This window comes from Melozone crissalis, unplaced genomic scaffold (assembly GCF_028551555.1).
Source record: "Melozone crissalis strain CALT ecotype California unplaced genomic scaffold, PUWL_Pcris_2 ptg000088l_1, whole genome shotgun sequence".
Lineage (NCBI taxonomy): Eukaryota > Metazoa > Chordata > Aves > Passeriformes > Passerellidae > Melozone > Melozone crissalis.
Window position 1 is genome coordinate 5654658 of NW_026535865.1, and position 21239 is coordinate 5675896.

General features: G+C 61.0%; 2 protein-coding genes across 2 annotated transcripts; one reads left to right on the forward strand and one right to left on the reverse strand.

The window, feature by feature from the left end:
* Positions 1–107: 107 nt before the first annotated feature.
* Positions 108–8856, reverse strand: LOC128946894 (basic proline-rich protein-like). Its single transcript, XM_054290892.1, has 5 exons — positions 8840–8856; positions 2454–3555; positions 1798–2295; positions 825–1166; positions 108–122 (listed from the first exon to the last, which is right to left on the reverse strand). The coding sequence occupies exons 1-5, from the start codon at positions 8854–8856 to the stop codon at positions 108–110; spliced, it is 1974 nt and encodes a 657-aa protein (XP_054146867.1).
* Positions 2210–20308, forward strand: ZBTB7A (zinc finger and BTB domain containing 7A). Its single transcript, XM_054291034.1, has 3 exons — positions 2210–2271; positions 14670–15877; positions 19839–20308. The coding sequence occupies exons 2-3, from the start codon at positions 14685–14687 to the stop codon at positions 20272–20274; spliced, it is 1629 nt and encodes a 542-aa protein (XP_054147009.1). The 5' UTR covers positions 2210–2271; positions 14670–14684; the 3' UTR covers positions 20275–20308.
* The last annotated feature ends 931 nt before the right edge of the window (positions 20309–21239 follow it).

Here is a 21239-nt window from a genome sequence, read left to right on the forward strand (position 1 = left end):
TATGGGGTACAATGGGGGGAATTGGGGCTCTCCCCCCAAACACCCTCACATAGGGGGTTCCATAGCTGATTTTGGGGGGTCTCAGTGCAGGGGGGGCACTCTGGGGTTCATATTTTGGGAGGCTGGCAAAGGGGAGATCCCCAACCCCTGTTCAGTTTATGGGGTACAATGGGCGCAGTTGGGGTTCTCTCCCCAAACTCACATAGGGGGTTCCACAGCTGATTTTGGGGGGGATCCACAGCTGATTTTGGGGGGTCTCAGTGCAGGGGGGGCACTCTGGGGGTTGATATTTTGGGGGCCCCCCCCGGGCGTGCCCCGGGCGTGCAGGGGGAAAGCGAAAGCAGCCGGGAGCTGGGGCTGCTGGGGCAGGGACGGGCTGGGGGTGCAGCCCCACACCCCAAACCCCACCCCAAAACCTCCCCCCGCTCCGTTTGGGGGTTCAGGGCCCCCTCAGTCCCCACCCCCGGCCGTGCTTCCCCGTGCTGCCTCAGTTTCCCCAGCTGCTCATTGGGGTTAATGACCCAAAACCCCCCTAAAACCTCCCCAAAACCTCCCCAAAACCCCCTCGGGGGGCGGGGGAAGGGCGAGGGGCGGGCGGGGAGCTGGGCCGGGGTTATTTAAGGGAAAAAAGGGGGAAAAGCGGAAATCCCAGCGAGGAACGCGACCCCCGAGGGGGGAAGGGGAAGGGGAAGGGGGGTGTCGATCGCAGCTTTGCTTTTCTCGCTTTCTCTTCCTTTAACGAACCCAAACCCCAAATGTCCAACAATTCCAAACGCGCCCGGATTTTTCTCTGTTCCCCGCGACCGGGACGGCGCTGGAATTGCGGGAGCCGAGCCGGGGGTGGCCCGGCCCCGCCCGGGTGGGGACAGCACGCCCGTGTCCCCGTGTCCCCGTGTCCCCGTGTCCCCGTGTCCCCCGCGCCGCTCCCGTCCTTGCCGGGCTGGCTCCGAGCCCACCGTGACCTTGGGCTCCGTGTCCCCGTCCCCCAGCGGCCGGGGGGGACACGAGTGGCGGGGAGGGGCTGCGGGGACATTGGGGACAGCGAGGGCGGCACGTGGTGCCTCGGGGAGGTGACCGGGGAGGGACATGGAGGGGCGGGGGGCGTGGGGAGGCGACACCAGCGTGGGGTGACGCGGGGAGGGGCCCGAGGGGGGACCCGAGTGGGTCTGAGGGGACAGGGAGGGGACATGTGGGGACACGCGTGGGGCTGGGGGCGCGGGGAGGGGGTGACACGTGGGTGGGGTGACCCAGAGGAGCACGGGGAGGTGACACGAGGGGTGACACGAGTGGCTTTGGGGGTGTGGAGCATAAAGGGTGACCCAGAGAGCCCGAGGGGTGACACTCGTGGGGTGACACCCGCGGGTTTGGGGGACACAGAGGGGCCCCAGGGGGTGACAGGTGGGCAGGGTGACCCCAAGGGGCTCAGAGTGGGGACACGAGTGGGTTCGGGGCCGGTGAAGGTGCCCCGGGGGATGACACGAGGGGGTCTGGGGGGACACACCAGTGTGACCCAGACGGGACGTGGAGGTGGCACAGTGGGGACACGAGTGAGTCTGGGGTCTGTGTGTGTGACACAGAGGGGAGGAGGTGACACCGTGTGACAAGTGTGGGTCTGGGGTCTGTGTGACACTGACGGGGACAGGGGGACACGCGTGGGTCTGGGGTCTGTGTGACACTGGTGGGGAGGAGGTGACACCGTGTGACATGTGTGGGTCTGGGGTCCGTATGTGTGACACTCCCCGGGGGGGAGGTGACACGGTGCAACACACGTGGGTCTGGGGTCTGTGTGACACTGACGGGGACAGGGGGACACGCGTGGGTCTGGGGTCCGTCAGACACACGGGGGGAGGTGACACCGTGCGACAGGCGTGGGTCTGGGGTCCGTGTGTGTGACACTAACACATGTGGGAGGTGACACGGTGCGACACGCGTGTCCCCGCTCGCGCTGTCCCGCGCTGGAAGGGGGGGGGGGTCCGCGTCCCCCCTGGGGTCTCCCCCGCGCGCGCCCCCCCCGAGCCCCCCCCGCGCTGCGCCCCCCCCCGGCCAGAGGCGGCTGCGCCCCGCGGGGGGGGCGGCGGGCGGGGGGGCGGCGCGCGGCCCCTTTAAGAGCGGGGCGGCCCCGGCCGGAGCAGGAAGGAGCCGCATACGGGCCTCGGCGAGCAGCTCCCGCGGGGCGGCCAGAGCCTGCTCCGCCCGCCCGCACGGCCCGGCCCGCCCGCCTCGGCACGGCGCGGCCCGCTCCGCTCGCCCGGACCGCTCGGCCCCCGCCCGGTACGGAACTGAGGGGTGGGCGCGCTTGGGGGGGGGGGGTCGCGCATGACGGGGGGGGGGGGTGGTTCGGGCCTGACCCTTCCCCCCCTCCCCGGGGGTGGTGGGGGGCAGTGGGGGGTGGGGAGGGGTCGGTTGGGTCCGTTGCGGGGGGGGGGGGGGTGGGGGCTGCCCCCCCTCCGCACCCCCTCCGTATACGTTGTACTTGGCCGGGCCGTGCTGGGGGGGTCGCGGAGGGGGGGGGAAGGGTTGGGAGCGGGGAGGAGTGGGGGGGAGCGCGGCGCGGGGGTTGCCGGGAGTTGTAGTCCCTCGGCGGCGCCGCGCCGCAGGTGCCGGTAGGCGAGTGGACTGCGCTTCCCGGCGGCCCCCGCGAGCGCTGCGAGCGGGAGGCGTGTTGATGGGCAGCGGGCGGGGCCAATCGGGGCGCGCCCTCCGCCCAGCGCGCCCGCCCCGCCCGCCGCCGCCCGGCCCAATGGCGGGCGCCGCGCGGGGTGGCCGGGGACGGGCGCGGCGGGGCCTGCGCGGCCCCCCCGCCCGGGCCCGCGACCCCCGCCCGGGCCCGGTCCCGCCGCGACCCCCGCCCGCCCCGCCGCCCCCGCGGGGCCGCAGGGACCTCGCCCCCCCTCCTCCCCCCCGCGCCCCCCGCCCCCGCCTCCCCCCGGCCTCCATTGCGGCGCCCGCCCGCCCGCCCGGGGGAAGGGGTGGGGTCGTGGCGCCCGGCCAAGGCTCCCTGTGGGCCCCGCGGGGGGGGCGGCCCGGGCCGGCGGGGGGGGAGGCCGGTCATGGGTGGGGTCCCCCGGGGCCGCCCCGTGCGGGGGCGTCGGGCCGCGCCGTCCCCGCGCACCCCAAGGTCGTTGGCGGCCGGGGGGCGCCGGCCCGGCCCTGCCCGCCCCGCTCCGGCCCTGCGCGCCCGGCGTTGTTTTTACCCCCCTCGGGCGTCCCTTATCTCCCCCCGGCCGGCTGCGGGCAGGGGGGGCCGCGGTGATAATCCCCCCGCGGGGCTGGGGCGCTGCTGCCCGCAGGAGCCCGGCGGGATAAGCCTCTCCCCCCCCGGGACTGCGCAGCGCCCAGGGCTCGGGTGAGGGGCAGCATCCCTGGGAGCTGCCAAAACATTCCCCGCGTGCCCGGGCAGCCGGCGCTGCCTCCCCATCGTCATCCCCCACCCGGGGCTCGGCTTTGGGCACGGTGGTTCCGGTCAGGTGCCCAAACGTGCCGTGCCGTGCTGAGGCCCCCGTGACACAGGCAAAGGTCCCTGCCCTGCTCCCCTCGGAGCGGGGCTTGGTGGGGCTGGAGACGGGACAGAGTCACGGACACACCGCTGGGAGCGTGGGCTGGCAGCCGGGCGCTGCCAGGGAAAGGGTTCCTTGGCCGTGTTGTTCCAGGAGTGTGGGGAAAGTTGGTTTGTGGAGCTGTATCAGGACAGGCTGAGGTTGGAGATGAGGAAAAGGTGCTTTTTCCAGAGCATGGTGGGGTGCTGGACAGATTCCCCAGGGAATTCCCCAGGCCCCGAGGCTGCCAGAGCTCCAGGAGCGTTTGGACAGCACTGCCAGGGATGCCCAGGGTGGGATTATTGGGGTGTCTGTGCAGGGCCAGCAGCTGGGCTGGGTGATCCCTGTGGGTCCCTTCCAGCTGAGGTTATTCCATGATTCCATGGAAAGCCCTGGGACTCCGGCAGCACCACCAGAACGTGTAAATCCCAATGTTCCTCCGCTGAAAGCGACAGTTCCTGTTGTACAAGCCCAGCCGACGTGACTGCCCGGCCCCTGCCTGGCTCTCAGTGTTCCCTGAGCTCCTGCAGACCCTCAGGACGGCTTTGGGCAGCCAAAGTTTCTGTGGGCTCAAGGACTCTCGGTGCTGAGAGTTTGCTGCCGTCCCAGCTCAAGAGCAGCCGTGTTCCCAGGGCTGTTGCTTGTCCTGGCTATCGAAACCATAACTTATATAATAACTGGTTTATGGACACGGGGAGAGAAAGGTTCTGCCTGGAAGAATTTACAACCTAATGAGGGTTGAAGTTGTGCTCGGCGTAGCAGCGGAGCTAAAAGGTCATCGCGGCGCTTTCCAAAAGTGTTTGGGGTGGTTGCTGGTGGTGTTTTTCAAGGAATTGTGTGATTTCTCAGGGATTCTGCCCGTCCTGGTTGGAAATTGGAGCGTGTGGGCTCTTCTGGAGGCTGAGCAGGAAGAGCTGGGCTGGCTTTAATTCTGATGGTTTTGCTGGAGTTGTTGGATTTCAACTACTTTAAAAAAAAAATAAAAGAGACCGAGAGAAACTGAGGAGTTTATTAGAGAGGAGCCTTTCTTGTTTAATATTCATTCTGGCCCCTGTTTAGGCTTGTTCTGGTGAAAGAGGGAGTGAAGAGGCGCAACCCAAACACGGGTGAGATGGTGGGATTTTTCCACCAAGCCTTAATTGCTTCAGTAACTCCAGGGAGGGTTTTGCAAGGCAGGAGCTCTTAATAAACGTGGTGGTGAATGAAAGTAGTTCCTCACTTTGCTGCTCTGCAACTCTTCCTCTGCCTTTTTTTTTTTTTTTTTTTTTAATTATTAATCGTTTTTCACTCGTATTTCATCTCGTGGCCGTGGGTCTGGTGAAGATCTTTAGCTGTGGCTTCATGAGGAGCTCTGCTCTGTGGAGGAGCTGGGTGGAATTAATTTGGCACGGTGAGGGCGGCCGGGCTCCCTTCGTGTTTGGTGACTTTTGGAAGCAGAATTAAAAATTCCAGTTGTTCTCCCAGCGTGGGAATTTGGATGTGGGCACGGGAGGCAAATGAGGGGTGAAATTTATGCTGCCACCGAGGCTCTGTGGTGGTTTGGGTGCTCCTGTCTCCCTGTTTGGGGATCGAGTGCTGGGGTTGAGCTGCAGGATCGAGTGCCAGGCAGGTGTCCCGCCTGAAAATCCCGCGTGTGTGTTTGGGACAGAGTCTAAATGCTTGAGAACTGCAGTTTAATCTTGATTTAAACTGACACTTGAGGGTTCTCTCCCCGTCTCGGGATGCTGAGTTTTTTGGAAGACGAGCTTGTGTGGCGAACAATTAGAACCCTGCTCCTTATCTCTCCTAGTCCAGGCAATAAACAGTTGCTTTAACTACACTCTCAACCAGCCTTAACCTCAAATTCGAGCAGACCGGTCCCAGTCTGTAATTAAAAGCCTTTTGAGGAGCAGAACTCAGGGAAAGGGAGGAAGACAGGCAGTGTCTGGGCTGGGGGAAGCGTTCATCCCCGAGCCCGTGGCCCTTTGATCCCAGCGGTGCCGTGTCCGTCGCTGTACCTGTGCCTGCAGCGTCCCAGAGGAGCCGTGCGGGACGTCAGCGGGAGTAAACGAGGTCAGGCCGGGCTGGGATCCTCTCGGAGCAGCCGGGGCCGATTGTTCGTGCCCGTATCGCCTTCCCTGCGCTCAGTTTCAGTTTCCCACCGGCTCCGGTGGCGCGGCCGGGCCGGCTCCCGGCGGGGCTCCGGGGGTGTCCCGGGTGCAGGTGCTGCAGGGGAACTGAAGGGAACTGAGGGGAACCAAAGGGCTCGGCTTAGGGCCACGAGGTGCGAGAAACTGGAGACTGCTGCGAGCTGCCCCGGGGCTGCAGGTGGGAGCCAAGGGCACGGCGGTGGGATGAGCCGCAGATCCCCTGGCAAGCAGCGGCTTCCCAGCAGCCTGGCATCGCCCAGCCCTGGAAAAATGTGCGGCCAGAGAGCCGGGAATGTGACCTGCCAGCGCTGGCCTGGCCGGCTGGAACGCTGGCGTCCTCCTGGGCATGAAATCCTGACACCCTCGGGGTTGTTGTCCTCCTGTTCCCCACCCTGTGCCCACCTGCCTGGAACGCTGGCGTCCTCCTGGGCATGAAATCCTGACACCCTCGGGGTTGTTGTCCTCCTGTTCCCCACCCTGTGCCCACCTGCCTGGAACGCTGGCGTCCTCCTGGGCATGAAATCCTGACACCCTCGGGGTTGTTGTCCTCCTGTTCCCCACCCTGTGCCCACCTGCCTGGAACGCTGGCATCCTCCTGGGCACAAACTCCGGGTCATTCTCCTGTTCCCCACCCTGTGCCCACCTGCTGGAATGCTGGCATCCTCCTGGGCATGAAATCCCAGCACCCTTGGGGTTGTTCTCCTCCTGCTCCCACTGCCTGGAACGCTGGCACCCTCCTGGGCACAAACTTGGGGTCGTTCTCCTCCTGTTCCCCACCCTGTGCCCACCTGGAGCCCGTGCCCCTCTCCCCACCTGTCGCTGTCCCTGGTTTCTGCACACCAGAGGATGCTCCCAGCGCTGGGTTTTAACTCCCTCCTCCCCGCCCTTCCCTCCACTCCTGCTCCCATTTCCTTCCTGCTTCATGCACCTCCTCATTTCCCACCAGCACGCTGGGAACCAGTGAGTGAATGAGATTTTTCCCCGTTGTTTGCTGGAGCTGGGAAGTGCCGGAGGTGGGCTTGTAGCTACAGGTTGCAGCTCCCGGAGCCTCTGCCCCAACGAGCAGAGCAGAGAGGGATCAGGATCAGCATTCCCTGGTGCACCCCAGCAGGGCAGGAAGGAAGGAAGGAGGGAGATCCGTGCCTGATGGAGCCCTGCTTGCTCCAGGGATTCGCTTTTGCTCGTCATGCCCTGAGCCGGGAATGGCGGGACGAGCTGACTGTTAATCCACAAACTGGGAATTACATAAGGGGCTGCCCTGCCCTGCTCTCTCGCCAAACCCCAGCCTTATTCTTTTATTTATTTCGCCTTTTCTTTTCCCCCCCTCAACCTTCCCGGTGTGGAAAAGAACAGCAGGTCTGTGAGGTGTCATTTGAGGCAGTTAGATTGATGCCAGAGCCTCGGGCTGGGAATGTCAGGAGTGGTGGGGGGACAGTCCTGGGACAGGGGACAGCTCTGGGGGCTCCTGCAGCAAATGGGAACGGGGGGGATTTGGGGTTTGAGCAGTTTTAGGGCTCTCTGTTTAGGGGTCAGGAGAGATGACAAGGCTGGGGAATGTGTGAGGGGTAAATTCTGTCTGGCACCTGTGGGAATGGGGATTTGAGGTTTGAGCAGTTTTTATGGCTCTCTCCGTTCAGGATGCCACGAGAGCTGTGACAGGAGAGGGGAAATGTGGGGTGAAGGGGTGGATGGGATTGGTTTCTCTCAAGGAAACACTGGAGTGACTTTGGGAGGATTTTGGCTGGAGTGGGGACAGGCTCTGGCCGCTGAAGGGGAGGGGGTGTCCAAGCATGACCTGCTCCGGTTGTCCTCCAGCCTGGAGCAGCTGGGCCGTGCTGGGGGTTAAAGCCTGGAGTCCTCAATCGCTCCCTTGCAAAGGGGCCCCACGCTGCCTTTTGGAGAGCAGTTGCTTATTCCTGCCTGGATCCTGGTGCCTGCAGGCTCCCGGGTTGGAAAAGAACTCCTGGGAGAGAGCAGCTCCTGCAGCCAGCACTGGGGCACACACAGCCTCGTGCTTTGTGCCCTTCTTCCCCTTTTTCCCTGACACTCCTGAGACTTTGTGAAGTATTTTGGAGAACTGTGGCGGGCTCAGCCACGGCCTGGTGTTGTCCAGAATCTCCCAAATCAGGGAGTTTTCCCACAGGTGGGAGAGAACCTGTTGGAGGGCCAGGGCTGCAGCAGTGTGGGCTCACTGGGGCTCAGTGAAAAGGGTTTGTTTGGGCAGCAAAACTGATTTTCCTTGAGTTCCAGGGTATCCAGCCTTCCTGGGCTCTGGGCTGAGCTCAGGAGGACTCAGCTTAGCCTGAGGGTTGATGAGGCCTGGGAGGTGCTGGAACAGAGCTGGGTTTGGAGCAGGGATTGGGGGTCTTTGGGCAGCTCTCAGCAGTTTGGGGTTTGTTTTGTCTCCGTGCAGGGGAATTCTGGGACCTGTTGGTGCTGCTGGGGACAATCCCAGCACACAGAGGTGGTGCCATGGACTTTAGTGCTGGGGATGGGGGAGCTGCTCACCCCAAAATACCCCTCACACCCAGAGCTGGGGTGGGAGACTCCCTGGGCTAAAAGGCACATTCCTGCCGGATTAAATCCGGCCTCTGATGACAAAGGAGAAAATTGGCAAGGAGGGCTGGGTGGAGGAACCAGTTCAGGCTCACCTTGCAACATGAGAGGAGTTTGGTGCTGTCAGGGCTGGGGGTGGCAGCTGGGGAGGCTCTGGAGCAGCACCGGTGTTTGGCCACCCCGTTGTCCATCGGGATCCACGTCCTGCCTTTGGCCAGCGGCTGGGATTGAGGTTTCCCAGGAGCTGTGCTGGGCCCTGCAAGGAAATCCCAGCCCAGTTCCATCCCTGGGAGCTGTGGGATGTGGCACTGGGCTGTGGAGGTGAATCCTTGGGGAGGGAGCTGTGGCTTTGGGAGCTCTTCGGGAGCTGTGTCTTTCGGAACAGAGTCTTGCCCAGGCCTTTGGGATGAGCCTGTTCTTGGTGACATTTGTCCTTCCTCTGGAGCAATTCCACACCTGGCTTGTCCAGCCTCATCTGGCCCAGCACGTGAAAACCATTGGAGTTCAGGCAGTTTGGGAAAACCAAGAGGAACAATTCCCTTTCTTCCTGGTGGCTCCATAGCAGCATTCCCAACAACTCCCTGTCGCTGATGAGGGACCCCAGACCTCCAGCCCCACCTTGGTGGTCCCTCCATGGTTCCTGCTTTCATGGCTCTTTATTCCATTGAAGTTCCTGGGATGTTCAGACCCAGGGCCCCATCCAGACTTGAGTGGGAGCAGCTGCTCTTCCTGCCAGAAGCTGCAGGATGTGGGATTCTCCTCTCCTGGCTGCTCCTGCAGTGCTTTGGGTGCTTCTTCCCTGGGCCTGGAGTGCCGGGGGAAGGGGGAACATCCCATCTCAACCTCCTCTATTTGAATCCATTCCCCCTTGTCCTGTCCCTCCTCGTCCCTCCCTTCTCCCTTGGAGCCCCTTCAGGCACTCCAGAGCTCTTGCAGCGGCATTGCAGCATCCTGAGCACCTACAAGAAGTGGGGTGCTCTGATCTTGGGAAGGAGCAGAGCAGTGAACCCCTCTGAGGAGCCCCTGGAGCAGGGTTTGGTCAGGGCTGGGATCTGATCCTCTTTGGGAACCAGCTGAGTCCTCCTGGTGTGCTTCAGTCTCATTGCTCATTGCTCACACCCCAAATCCAGAGCTGTGGTCGCTTCTCGCTGTTGAGGGGCTGCAGGGGATGGATGCCCGTGCTTGGGGAGCAGAGCCAGATTGTCCAGAGCAGCCACAGACATTTGCAGGGCGCTGGTTCTGCCCCAGTCTCTTCACTTCAGGAGCTGCATGATCTTGGTCATGTTACCCCAGATGGGTGTCCAGCAGGACAGAAGAAAGCTGGAATTCACTCTTGGCCATTGATGACTCCATTGCCTTCTCAAGACCAAGGATTTCTTCCCACTTCACCATTGAAAATGTAATTTTCTTTAAAAGAAAAGCAGGCTGAGGGGTTTTTTAATCTCGATTTTCCCCACAGTGCAGTTCTGTTGATGTTCAGGGTCTTCCTCTCAGGAGCACCCAGCTGGTTCTCCAGGTCCAAATAATTGGGATAGCTTGGCCCTAAGGCACCGACAGCACATTTCCTTGTTGGGAGCAGCTGAGTTTCCGTGGCCCGGTGGAGTGGTTGGAATTGTGACTTTTCCCAAGCAGACAGAACCTTCTCTTCCCTTTATCCTTCCCCTTTCCCCTTCCCTCCCCATCGCCGTTCCCAGCTCCCAGTGCCAGCTGTGTGTGTGTCCCGGGGCTCGCTGCAGTTTCGGGTGCATCCTGGGCAGGGTGGGACCTGCTGGGGCCTGTCCTGGGCTGCTCCCAGCCCAGCTCTGCCTCTGCTGCCCTGGCCACAGAGCTGGCACCGCCAGGCTGGCACAGCTGGGGCGCTGGGGTGGGCTGTCCTAAATGTGAACATTGGGGTGGGGTGCTTGTGGGGTGGGAGCTGTTCTAGGGGAAATGCCTGTTTGTGCAGGGTGGTGAGGGAGCGCTGGGGTCGTGTTTGGGCTTGGGCAGCAGCCCCTGGGGTGGTTTTTTATGTAAAGAACAATTTTCAGCAGTCCCTGGGGTGTTTTTTTGGTGTAAATCACCATTATTTTAATAATTCTCCCCTGGTGCTGCTGCTGAAGCTGCCCTGCCTCAGTCGTGTGTGTGTGTGCTGCAAGAAATCCCAGAGCAGCTTGGGATCCTTGGGCACCTTGAGTATCCCGAGTTCCAGAATGGTTTGGGTTGGATGCCCCTGAAATGTTCCTGCCACGGGCAGGGACATCCTGGAGTGACCCAGGGTGCTCCAGCCTGGCCTTGGGCACTGCCAGGGCTCCAGGGGCAGCCACAGTTCTCCCCAATATCCCTCTCACCCTGCCCTGTCAGTTTGATCCATTCTCTCATGCCCTGTCCATCCTCATGTCCAGAGTTCCTCTCCATCCCACAGGCACTCCCAGAGCTCAGCTCTCCCCAGGAAATGCTGCCCTGTGCGTTGCAGAACTCCCCAAAGCCATTTTGCCTCGTGCTGCATGGGAAGGGCGATGCTGATTCTCCCTTCCTGCCCCCAGCAGGTGCCAGGTGTTGCTCAAGTTCTCACCTGTGCCGCTGCCGAGGGCGGCACCTCTGCCTTTGGAAGGGATTTGGGATCTTTTCCGGATTAGAGCGCGTAGGGAGCGTTGGCCGTTCCTGTTGCCCAGGTGTGACCCAGCTCTTCCACCTGGCTGTTCCTCAGCCCTCCCAAACTGCTCAGCTTCCTCTGAATTTTAAGGCCAAGAAGTGAAGGGAAAAGGCAAAACAACCGCTGAGGTTCTGTGGAAAACTGGTAATTGAAGAGGTGTTTTGTCAGCACTTTTGGTTGGGATCCCATCTTGATGTGGTCGCCTCATTTGAATGTAAATGTCAAATTCCAGAGCTCCTGGAGGAGAGGGATTGGGTGACATCCTGCTGAGGGAAGCACAAGCTCAGGGGTTTCAGTGAGCCCTGGGTGCTGCTCGTGGGCTGGGGGGGTCTGGGAGGAGAGAGGTGAGAAATTGAGTTTAAAAAAAGGAAAATAAAATGGCAGCGCTGAGGTCACAGCTGGGGTGCTGTGTCAGAAGGACACAGAGGGGCTGGAGAGAGCCCAGGGAAGGGAATGGAGCTGGGAAGAGTCTGGAAAACATCTGAGGGAGCTGGGGAGGCTCAGGAGTGACCTTGTGGCTCTGCACAGCTCCTGGCTGGGGGCACAGCCAGGAGGGGTCAGGTTCTGCTCCCAGGGGACAGCAGGACAAGAGGGAACAGCCTGGAGTGACACCAGGGCGGGCTCAGGGTGGGTACGGGGACGATTTCTGCATGGAGAGAACGATTGGGCATTGCCCAGGGAGTCCCCATCCCTGGAGGTGGCTCTGGGCTGGGGACAAGGTGGGGATTACACACAGCTGGGGCTCAGGGATCCTGCAGGGCTTTTCCAACCTCAGGAATTCCATTTCAGTGTTGAGGAGCAGCGTCCAAAGGCGATGGGGAATCAGCTGGATGTGGAACATCAGCTCAGGGAGGTGGATAACGTCCCTTACTACCTTTCAGCACCCAAAAAATGACATTTTTCCTGCCTGTGTGTGCCAGGCTGGCCTGTGGAGCTGGAACAGCCACAGCTCTGCTGTGTTGGGGTTTTGGAAGCTCTGAGGGGGCTCAGAGCAGGGCTGGGACTGCGCAGGGAGTCCCACCAGGCTGTCAGTGATGTTCCTGAATCCCCTGGAGGGCTCTGCTGCTGCTCCAACCCCTCCTCCTCCTCCTCACGGGCTGTAGTTCACCTCAGTAGTCCCCTCTCAGTTGGGCCATTCCCAAACTTGTCCCCCAGTGCCCCTTTTGGGGTGCAGTGTGGCACCTCTGAGCCCTGCAGAGCCACCCAGGGCCCTGGAGCACCCCAGGCAGGGAGGCAGGGGGGGAATGGAGCTGCTGGGAAATGCAGGTCAGGAGTTGAGGCTCCCCCTTGGTGGCCCATTCAGGCCTTGCCTCGCCGGGCAGGGACGAGCTGTGGTTGTGCCAGCGGCCTTTGTCGCTGTCACCTGGCTTCAGCACATTCCCAAGTGGATTTTGCCCATCCATCGTGGCCTTGAGCCCCGGTGCCGTGAGCAAACAGTGGATTTGGGGTGCTTGGAGCAGCTTTTGAGTCACCCACCTTTCCCAGAACCCCAAACCCATCCTCTGGAACGCTCCATTTCCCATTGGAGCTGTTGGAAAGGGAATTGGGGGATGTTTCAGGGACTCAGTCTCTGGCTGTGGCTGGAGCACCCAGGCCCTGAGCCCATTCCTGGGGGGCTCAGGACGCCCCCTTTGCCCCCAGCAGCCCCGGGCACGGCGGCCGTGGGACACAAAGGCCGTGTTGTGTGCGGGGTGGCCGAGTTGGAGCAGGCTCCAGGGGCAGTCTCATGACCCTGCAGCCATTCCCACACTGTGGGGATGATTATCCCGGCCCCAGGCTGGGGGGGGACCTTGTCTGGCTGCTCCCCAGAGCTGGGCTGTGTGGGGACAGACACAGCTCCCTCAGGACCCTCCAAACGCTGCACGCAGCTCCAGCTCACTGGGTTTGGGAGGAAAACAATTGTAAAGCATCTCTGGTAGAGAGGAGGGAGAGGGGGAAGCTCCAGAGCTGGCTTTGGGGCTGGCAGGGATGTGGGATCTGCTCCAGTCAGGTTTTGGGGGGCTCTGGAGCTGCCCCGGTGGGAGTGGGACAAGTGGGGATGAGGCAGCAAAGCCTCCCTGGAGCCCCAGCTCGGGATCCCCTGGGATCCCTGGAGATGCTGGGTTGGGGTGACCTTGTCCTGGGATCCCCTGGGATGGGGTGACCTTGTCCTGGGATCCCCTGGGATGGGGTGACCTTGCCCAAGGTCACCCCTGAAGCCAGGTCTGGTGTGGAATGGTGCCACCAAACAGCCCTTTCCTCCCTGATGTAAAATCCATGAAATGAGGGTTTAAAGGTCAAAGCCAGGAGCTCAGGAGGTGGCTCTGGAGTCGATCCCAGGAGTCTCAGGAGGCCACCTGGCCTTGGTGCTTGGTGTTGGTGGCAGGGCTGGTGCCTGCCCTGCCCATCCAGCCCCCCTGGTCCTCCCTCCTCCTCCTCACCCCATCCCATTCCTGCTGGGAGCTCAGTCCTGGTGTCCTCCTGCTGTTGGTTACCCAGGGATTGCTCCAGATCCCTTCTCCACAGCCCCAGACCTGCCTTCTCCTGCCTTTTCTCTGTATGAAACAGGAAGGTGCCAAAGTTAAACTTATCTTCTGGGCTCAACAAAACGTTTCAAAAAGAAGTAAATATGGAAAACTACTGAGGAGGCCGGGGGTGGGTGGGGGAAGCCGGAGTTGTGCAACCTGGGCTCCTGCTCCGTGCTGGGACCCGGGGCTGGGAGCTGCTTCCTGAATAATTATTGCTGTTCTGGCTCCATCCTGACTCATCCGTCCCCCCATGGCCTGGGACAGGCCACGTCCCGCCGTGCCTCAGTTTCCCCAGCTGGAAATCAGGAACCCGGGTACTCCAGCCTTGTGCTGGGGTGAATTTTGCACTGGTTTGTGTGTGGATTTCTTGGCTCCTGCTGATCCCAGTGCTTGGGATGGGGGAGTTACACTGATTTCCCAGCAAATCGCTGCTTCAAGGAGCGTGTGGATTTGTGCTTGAGATGGACAGGAGGGAAATGCTATTCTTAATTTCTGGGATTGTGGGAGAATTAGGGACTGCTCGGGCTCACAGTCAGGCCCCAGTGCCCATTTCCCAGCAAAGGCTGGGTTTTTCCAGCCTTTGGAGTCAAGTGGATGTGTCAGGAGTGACTTTATTTATTTATCTTGTCCCAAACAAACCCTTGGCATTGGGAAGAGCTGCTGCTTCTGCTGGAGCCTGTCCAGGATTTGGGTTTGGTGCTGGCACTCGGTGATCCCGGTGTCCTTTCCTGTCTCCTGCCCCAGGAAGGAGCAGGAGCTGCCTCAGCCTCCAGGGATCAGCTCTGCTCTGTCAAACACCTGCAGCAGCAGCGTGGGGAGGCCGGGGCTCCTCTCCCTGCCCTTCCCAGGGGATATTCCCTGCCCAGCCCCTCCAGGGGTGCCGGCAGCCAGGGATCAGTGACGGGAATGGTGTCCCAGTGCTGACATCGCCGAGCTGGGGACCTTCCAGCAGGGATGGGGCTGGGAGATGCTCCCAGGGCAGGACTGGGATGCACTGGGGAGCTCAGGGTGCCGTAGCCCCACGCTGGGCACAGCTGTGCCCGCTCCAGGTGCTGCCTGGCTGGGTGATGCCAGCTCCCTGCCAAGGCTTGCTGCTCTGGCCCGGATCCGTGCTAATTCAGCTGTTCTCACTCGAGAGCACCTGGCCTCTGTTCCTCCTCCTCCTCCTCCTCCTCGCCAGGTAAGCACAGGCCGGGCAGGACGATGGGAGAGGCACGGGGACACCCTGCCAGGTGCGTCCCTGAGGAATCTGGGGATTCTCCCGATGTCTCCGAGCTCTGACTCACGGCCTTGCCCTCCTTCCCCGCAGCCTTTAGCCTGGAAGATGGCGGGTGGCGTGGACGGCCCCATAGGGATCCCGTTCCCGGATCACAGCAGCGACATCCTCAGCAGCCTGAATGAGCAGAGGAACAACGGGCTGCTGTGCGACGTGGTCATCCTGGTGGAAGGCCAGGAGTTCCCCACCCACCGCTCCGTCCTGGCGGCGTGCAGCCAGTACTTCAAGAAGCTCTTCACCTCAGGGTTAGTGGTGGACCAGCAGAACGTGTATGAGATAGACTTTGTGAGTGCGGACGCGCTGTCGGCGCTGCTGGAGTTCGCCTACACCGCGACCCTCACCGTCAGCACTTCCAACGTCAACGACATCCTCAACGCCGCCACGCTGCTGGAGATCCCGGCCGTCAGGGATGTCTGCACGGATCTCCTGGAGAGGAAGATTCTGGCCAAAAATGACCAGATGGATACAGTAGATCAAATTGATCAGAGGAACCATCTCAGAGCAAAAGAGTACCTGGAGTTCTTCCAGAGCAACCCCGTGAACGGCCACCAAGGCAGCTTTCCGTGGACCAACCCAGAGTTGAGAGACCTTCAGAGACTGAACTTCCGAGGCCAAGAGGAGGAGGAGGAGGCGAACTGCAACGGCCTGGACTTCTACTCGCAAGCCACCCCAACCGAAAGACCAAAGGCAAGTGACTGTGACCCCGACAGCAACCCGGCCATGTGGCTGGAGCGCGAGGACGAGGAGCAGGTGGGCGGCGGGATGTTCTCCCCTTCCCAGAACGGACATTACAGCAGCCGCGGCCTGGCCACCCCGGCCGAGGAGGAGGGGGGCACCCCCAGGGGCCCCCTGGACCCGCAGGAGGCCGGGGACTCGCCCAGCTTCATCCCCACGGGCACGGAGACGGAGGACGATGCCAGGGAGGTGGATGACCTGGCCGCCAGCGCCCTGCTCCAGCAGATGATCAACTCGGTGGGGCGGCAGCAGCTCGGCGACGACGACCGCAAGGACGAGGACGGGGTCATGGATTATTACTTGAAATATTTCGGCAGTTCCAGCGAGGGCGACGTGTACCCGTCCTGGTCGCAGAAGGTGGAGAAAAAGATCAGGGCGAAAGCATTCCAGAAGTGCCCCATCTGCGAGAAGGTGATCCAGGGCGCCGGGAAGCTGCCGCGCCACATCCGCACCCACACCGGGGAGAAGCCCTACGAGTGCAACATCTGCAACGTCAGATTCACCAGGTACGGCTGGGAACAGGGGCTGCACACACATCTGGGGGCTGCACACAAACCTGGGACTGCACACAAACTCAGTGACTGCACCCAAATCCAGGGACTGCACACAAACCTGGGGTCTGCACCCAAACCCAGCCCTCCCCTCACTCCAGGAGCCAGCCCAGGGTGATTTTATCTCTCTGCTCAACTCATTTCCATCCTAACTGGTGAGTTGGGGCTGGAGGCCAAAGTTTTCCAGGGAGCACTTTGGGGGTGTGACACCTGAGCTATCTCAAAGGGCCTGGCTCGATGGCCACCGCCCCCATCCTGCTGTCCTGACTTGCTGAGCTCTGCTGGGAACCTGACTTGGGGGAAACAAGCTGGAGCTCTTGGTCTGTCCATTGAGGCAGGAGCAGGGGCATGGTTTGGGCATGGCTCATGGCATGGCTGAGGTGTCCCTGGCTGGGTTGGAGGGAGGTTGGAGCCCACTCGTGTCCTTGGCAGAGCGAGCTCTGCAGCCCCGGTGCAGCTCCCGGGGGCGTTTGCCACGGGCCCGTTCCTAATCAGGGCTGCTCTGCTCCCTGCCTGGGCCACGGCAGCACCAAAGAAAGGGGACATTGTTTGGGCAGCTCCGGTTCACTCCAGTCCGTGCCCGGGCGCCGCCTCCTCTCCCCGGCTCTGCGGGGCTGGGCCGGCCCGGGGGTCCCAGCCTGGAGAGGCCTGGGCCTGCTGTGGGCTGACGGCCTGGGGCTGCTGCCTTCCCTTTCCCTTTCCCTGCTGCCTTCCCTTTTCCCTGTCTGCTCCTTTCCCTGTTCCCTGTTCCCTTTCCCTGCTCCCTTCCTTTTCTCTGTTCCCTTTCCCTGTTCCCTTTCCCTTCCCATTCCCTTGCCTTCCCTTTTCCTGCTCCCTTCCCTTTCCGTTTCCTTTCCCTGCTCCCTCTCCTTTCCGTACCCTTCCCTGCTCCCTTTCCCTTCCTTTTTTCCGCTCTTTTTCCCTTCCCTTTCCCTGCTCCTTTTCCCTTTCCTTTCCTTTCCCTGCTCCTTTTCCCTCTCCCTGCCTGCCCACATGTTCCCACTGTGTCACTTCCCCCGGCCCTTCCAGCCCCTGGTGCTCTGGGGGCTCCATCCCGAGTGGGCTCCGTGTGAGCTCCCCGGGGTGCAGCCCGAGGGGCCGAGGCCGTGTCCTGCCCCTTCCCCTGGTCCCGGCCGCGCCCAGCCCACGTTGGAGAGCTGAGGAATGCAGATAATGGCAGGGGCAGGGTGCCAGCCCTCCCTCCCCGCTCCCCCGGCCCTGCCACGCGGCACCTCCCTGCTCGGGGCCGGGGCTGATCCCACAGCGACCCCACAGCCATCCATAGGGACCCCAGGGCCACCCCACAGCCACCCCAGAGCCACCCCACTGCCATCTCCCCCCCGTGCACCATCCACGGCACTGCAGGACCTGGAAGTGCCACAAGGTCCCTGGCAGCGGCTGGCACTGACATGAGGGGAGGCACAGCAGGGACTTGTGGGGAGGGAGAGTTGGTAGAACAGTGCCCCTCATCCTTTTTCCATCCTGCTCCCGTTCCTTGGCATTAGGATCTGCTCCCATTCTGTAGGACCCTGCTCCCATTCTGTGGGATTAAGAGCCTGCGCTCATTCTGTGGGATTAGGATCTGCTCCCATTCCTGGGGATGAGGACCCTGCTCCCATTCTGTGGGATGAGAACCCTGCTCCCATTCTGTAGGATCAGGACCCTGCTCCCATTCTGTGGGATTCTGGTCTGCTCCCTGCTGGCTCCCAGGAGGGCCTGGCACCTGTAAAAAAGCTGCTTTTCCAAGCCACCAGATTCCAGCCAAAATACATCATCCTCCTGCTGCTTCCCACAGCAGCTTTGGGAAGCCTGGACAGGGACAGGGAGCTGTCCTTGGCATCGCTTTTCCCGTGCCCTGAACTCCATTTATTCCATGTTATTTATTCCCTATGATTTATTCCCTATGATTTATTCCGTATTATTTATTCCCTACTATTCCTTTGCTCTCCTTCCCCATCCACGGCTGGAATCAAGTCCCTTCCCTGTTCCATGGGAGGGCTCTGGGAGGGGGTTTGGGGTGTGGCAGGAGGATCGGGGCTGCTCCAGCCGCTGTTCCCCACCCAGCCCGGCCCTGCTCAGGGATTTTTGCTCCCTGGCGTTTCCTGGTTCCTCTGCGGTCACAGGGGGAGGAGCAGCTCCCATAAAAAAAGAGCTGGGGAGGTTATAAAATGATAAATTTTAATTTCACAAGCCACTTTGTGTGTCACTCAGAGCTGGACACGACCTTGGGGCTTTGATCCTTTCCTGGGCTTTAGGGTTTTTGGGATCCTGTGGGTAAAGGGAGAAGGTTCAGGGCTGGGATCTGGGTGATCCGTGCAGGAATGGGGTGGATCCCTTGGGAAGGGTCGGGAGGTGCTGGGGAGGGCAGGAGGGGCTGCCCTGCCTGGCCCCAAATGAGCCACGTGTGACCCCATAGCTGTGATCAGCCTGGCTGGGCAGGGGGTGACCCCATAACGCTGCCCAGACCCCATAGAAGGGCACTGTGTGACCCCATAACCATGCTCAGACCCCATATGGGGCAATGTGTGACCCCATAACGCTGCCCAGACCCCATATGGGGCAATGTGTGACCCCATAACCCTGCTCAGACCCCATAGAAGGGCACTGTGTGACCCCATAACCCTGCTCAGACCCCATATGGGGCACTGTGTGACCCCATAACCCTGCTCAGACCCCATATGGGGCACTGTGTGACCCCATAACCCTGCTCAGACCCCATATGGGGCACTGTGTGACCCCATAACCCTGCTCAGACCCCATATGGGACACTATGTGACCCCATAACCCTGCTCAGACCCCATATGGGGCAATGTGTGACCCCATAACCCTGCTCAGACCCCATATGGGACACTATGTGACCCCATAACCCTGCTCAGACCCCATATGGGGCAATGTGTGACCCCATAACCCTGCTCAGACCCCATATGGGGCACTGTGTGACCCCATAACCCTGCTCAGACCCCATATGGGGCAATGTGTGACCCCATAACCCTGCTCAGACCCCATATGGGGCAATGTGTGACCCCATAACCCTGCTCAGACCCCATAGAAGGGCACTGTGTGACCCCATAACCCTGCTCAGACCCCATATGGGGCACTGTGTGACCCCATAACCCTGCTCAGACCCCATATGGGGCACTATGTGACCCCATAACCCTGCTCACACCCCATATGGGACACTATGTGACCCCATAACCCTGCTCAGACCCCATATGGGGCACTATGTGACCCCATAACCCTGCTCACACCCCATATGGGACACTATGTGACCCCATAACCCTGCTCAGACCCCATATGGGGCACTGTGTGACCCCCATATGTGACAGTGTGTGACCCTACCATCACACCCTGCGCTGGGTGATGCTCAGCCCCACACCAGGAGCTCCCCATTCCAATGCCCATCCCCACACCAGGAGGTGCCCATTCCAGTGCCCATCCCCACACCAGGAGCTGGTCAGTCCTGTGCCAATATCCATCCCCACACCAAGAGCTGCTCAGCCCCATTCCAGCCCCGTTCCAGCCCTGTATTGATGCCCATCCTCACACCAGGAACTGCCCATTCCAATGCCCATCCCCACACCAGGAGCTACTCAGCCCCGTTCCAGTGCCCATCCCCACACCAGGAGCTGCTCAGCACCGTTCCAACCCCATTCCAGCCCTGTATTGCTGCCCATTCCCACACCAGGAGCTGGTCAGTCCTGTGCCAATGTCCATCCCCACACCAGGAGGTGCCCATTCCAATGCCCATCCTCACACCAGGAACTGCCCATTCCAATGCCCATCCCCACACCAGGAGGTGCCCATTCCAATGCCCATCCCCACACCAGCCGCTCCAGCCCCCTCCCATTGCCACCCCGTCCCCCACCCCTGCCCCTCCGTGCCCCCCAGCCCCTGACGTGCCCGTGTGTCCCCGCAGGCAGGACAAGCTGAAGGTGCACATGCGGAAGCACACGGGGGAGAAGCCCTACCTGTGCCAGCAGTGCGGCGCCGCCTTCGCCCACAACTACGACTTGAAGAACCACATGCGGGTGCACACGGGGCTGCGGCCGTACCAGTGCGACAGCTGCTGCAAGACTTTCGTCCGCTCCGACCACCTGCACAGGCACCTTAAAAAAGATGGATGCAACGGGATCCCGTCGCGGAGGGGCCGCAAGCCGCGGGTCAGGGAGGCCGGCGGGGCCTTGCCCCCCACGCCCACGGAGGACGGGAGCGCCCCGGCCCCCGAGGCCGAGGACGCGGCCGCGGGCAGCGAGGAGCAGCAGCAGCACTTTGAGGAGAATTCCAATAACGAAGCGCCGGGATTGAATGTAGCAGGAGGGTCGGATGAGGGTAATGAGCAAGGACTCTCCTAAACCAAAAAAAAAACACAAAAAAAAAAAAAGAAAACAAACCGTAAAACCAACCCCAAGCGATGAAACCAAGTCACAAAATCTAGTTAGTACTTTTCCTCCGATTTTTCTCTTTAAAAGATGTTTCTCTCCCTTTTTTTTAAGGAAAAAGCAAAAAAAAAAAAGCGACAAAAAAAAGAAAAAAAAAAAGAGAGATATTATATTAATGTTTTCCAATCTTCCCATCGTAAGCGGGGCTCTCCCCCGAGGATCCCTCATAGCCAAGGACCTTTTCTTGGAAAGGCAAGGACGCTAGGGAAGCACGAGGTGGGGATGGAAAGTGGCTCTGTCGCATGGAAAAGAGCTTCCATGTAAATCCAAAGCTTTATTTTGTGTCCAAACACATGTTTAAAAAAAAAAAAAAGAAAAGAAAAAAAAACTTATTTCAGAGAGAGATCTATTTAAGAAAAAAAAAGGAAAAAATAGAAAAAAAAAAAAAGGAGTGGTAGGAGTTGGAAGGGCTGTGGCAGGGCGCGGTTTGGGATTTGGGGGCCGGGGGCTCCTTCCCAGGAGATCGGGGTCAGGATTTGGGGTCTGTCCCCCCCAGCCCCCCCTGAGTGCGAGGCTCAGTCGGGCAGCGAGGGCTCCGGGTGGGGAGAAATTGCTGGAAAAATTGCCTAAAAAATAAAAAATCATGTGAGAGAGAGAGGGCAGCAGGTTCGGCAGGGTTTGTGTCGGGCACCCGGGGCTGGGGACGCTGGAGATGGGGACAGGGCAGGGCTGGGGACACCGGGATGGGACAGCAGGGATGGCTCAGCCGTGCTGTGGATCCAGTGTCCATCCCCGTGTCCATCCCCGTGTCCCTCCTGTCCCTCCCCATGTCCCCACTCCGTCCCCACCCCGCAGTGCCCAGGAAGTGCCTGAGTCAGCCCAGCCCCCGCTGCCGGCAGAATTTGGGGCTGGGGGGTCCCAAATCCCCCCCCAGGGAA

Bases quoted from the DNA above. Each gene is read 5' to 3' on its own strand.
- ZBTB7A (XM_054291034.1), top strand. From the start codon at position 14,685: ATGGCGGGTGGCGTGGACGGCCCCATAGGGATCCCGTTCCCGGATCAC. The intron at 15,878-19,838 runs GTACGGCTGGGA...GTGTCCCCGCAG, and splicing joins TGCAACGTCAGATTCACCAG to GCAGGACAAGCTGAAGGTGC.
- LOC128946894 (XM_054290892.1), bottom strand. The intron at 2,296-2,453 runs GTGCGGAGGGGG...CCCCCCCCCAAG, and splicing joins GTACAACGTATACGGAGGGG to CGCGCCCACCCCTCAGTTCC. The intron at 1,167-1,797 runs GTCAGTGTCACA...CTGTCCCCTCAG, and splicing joins ACGCGTGTCCCCCTGTCCCC to ACCCACTCGGGTCCCCCCTC.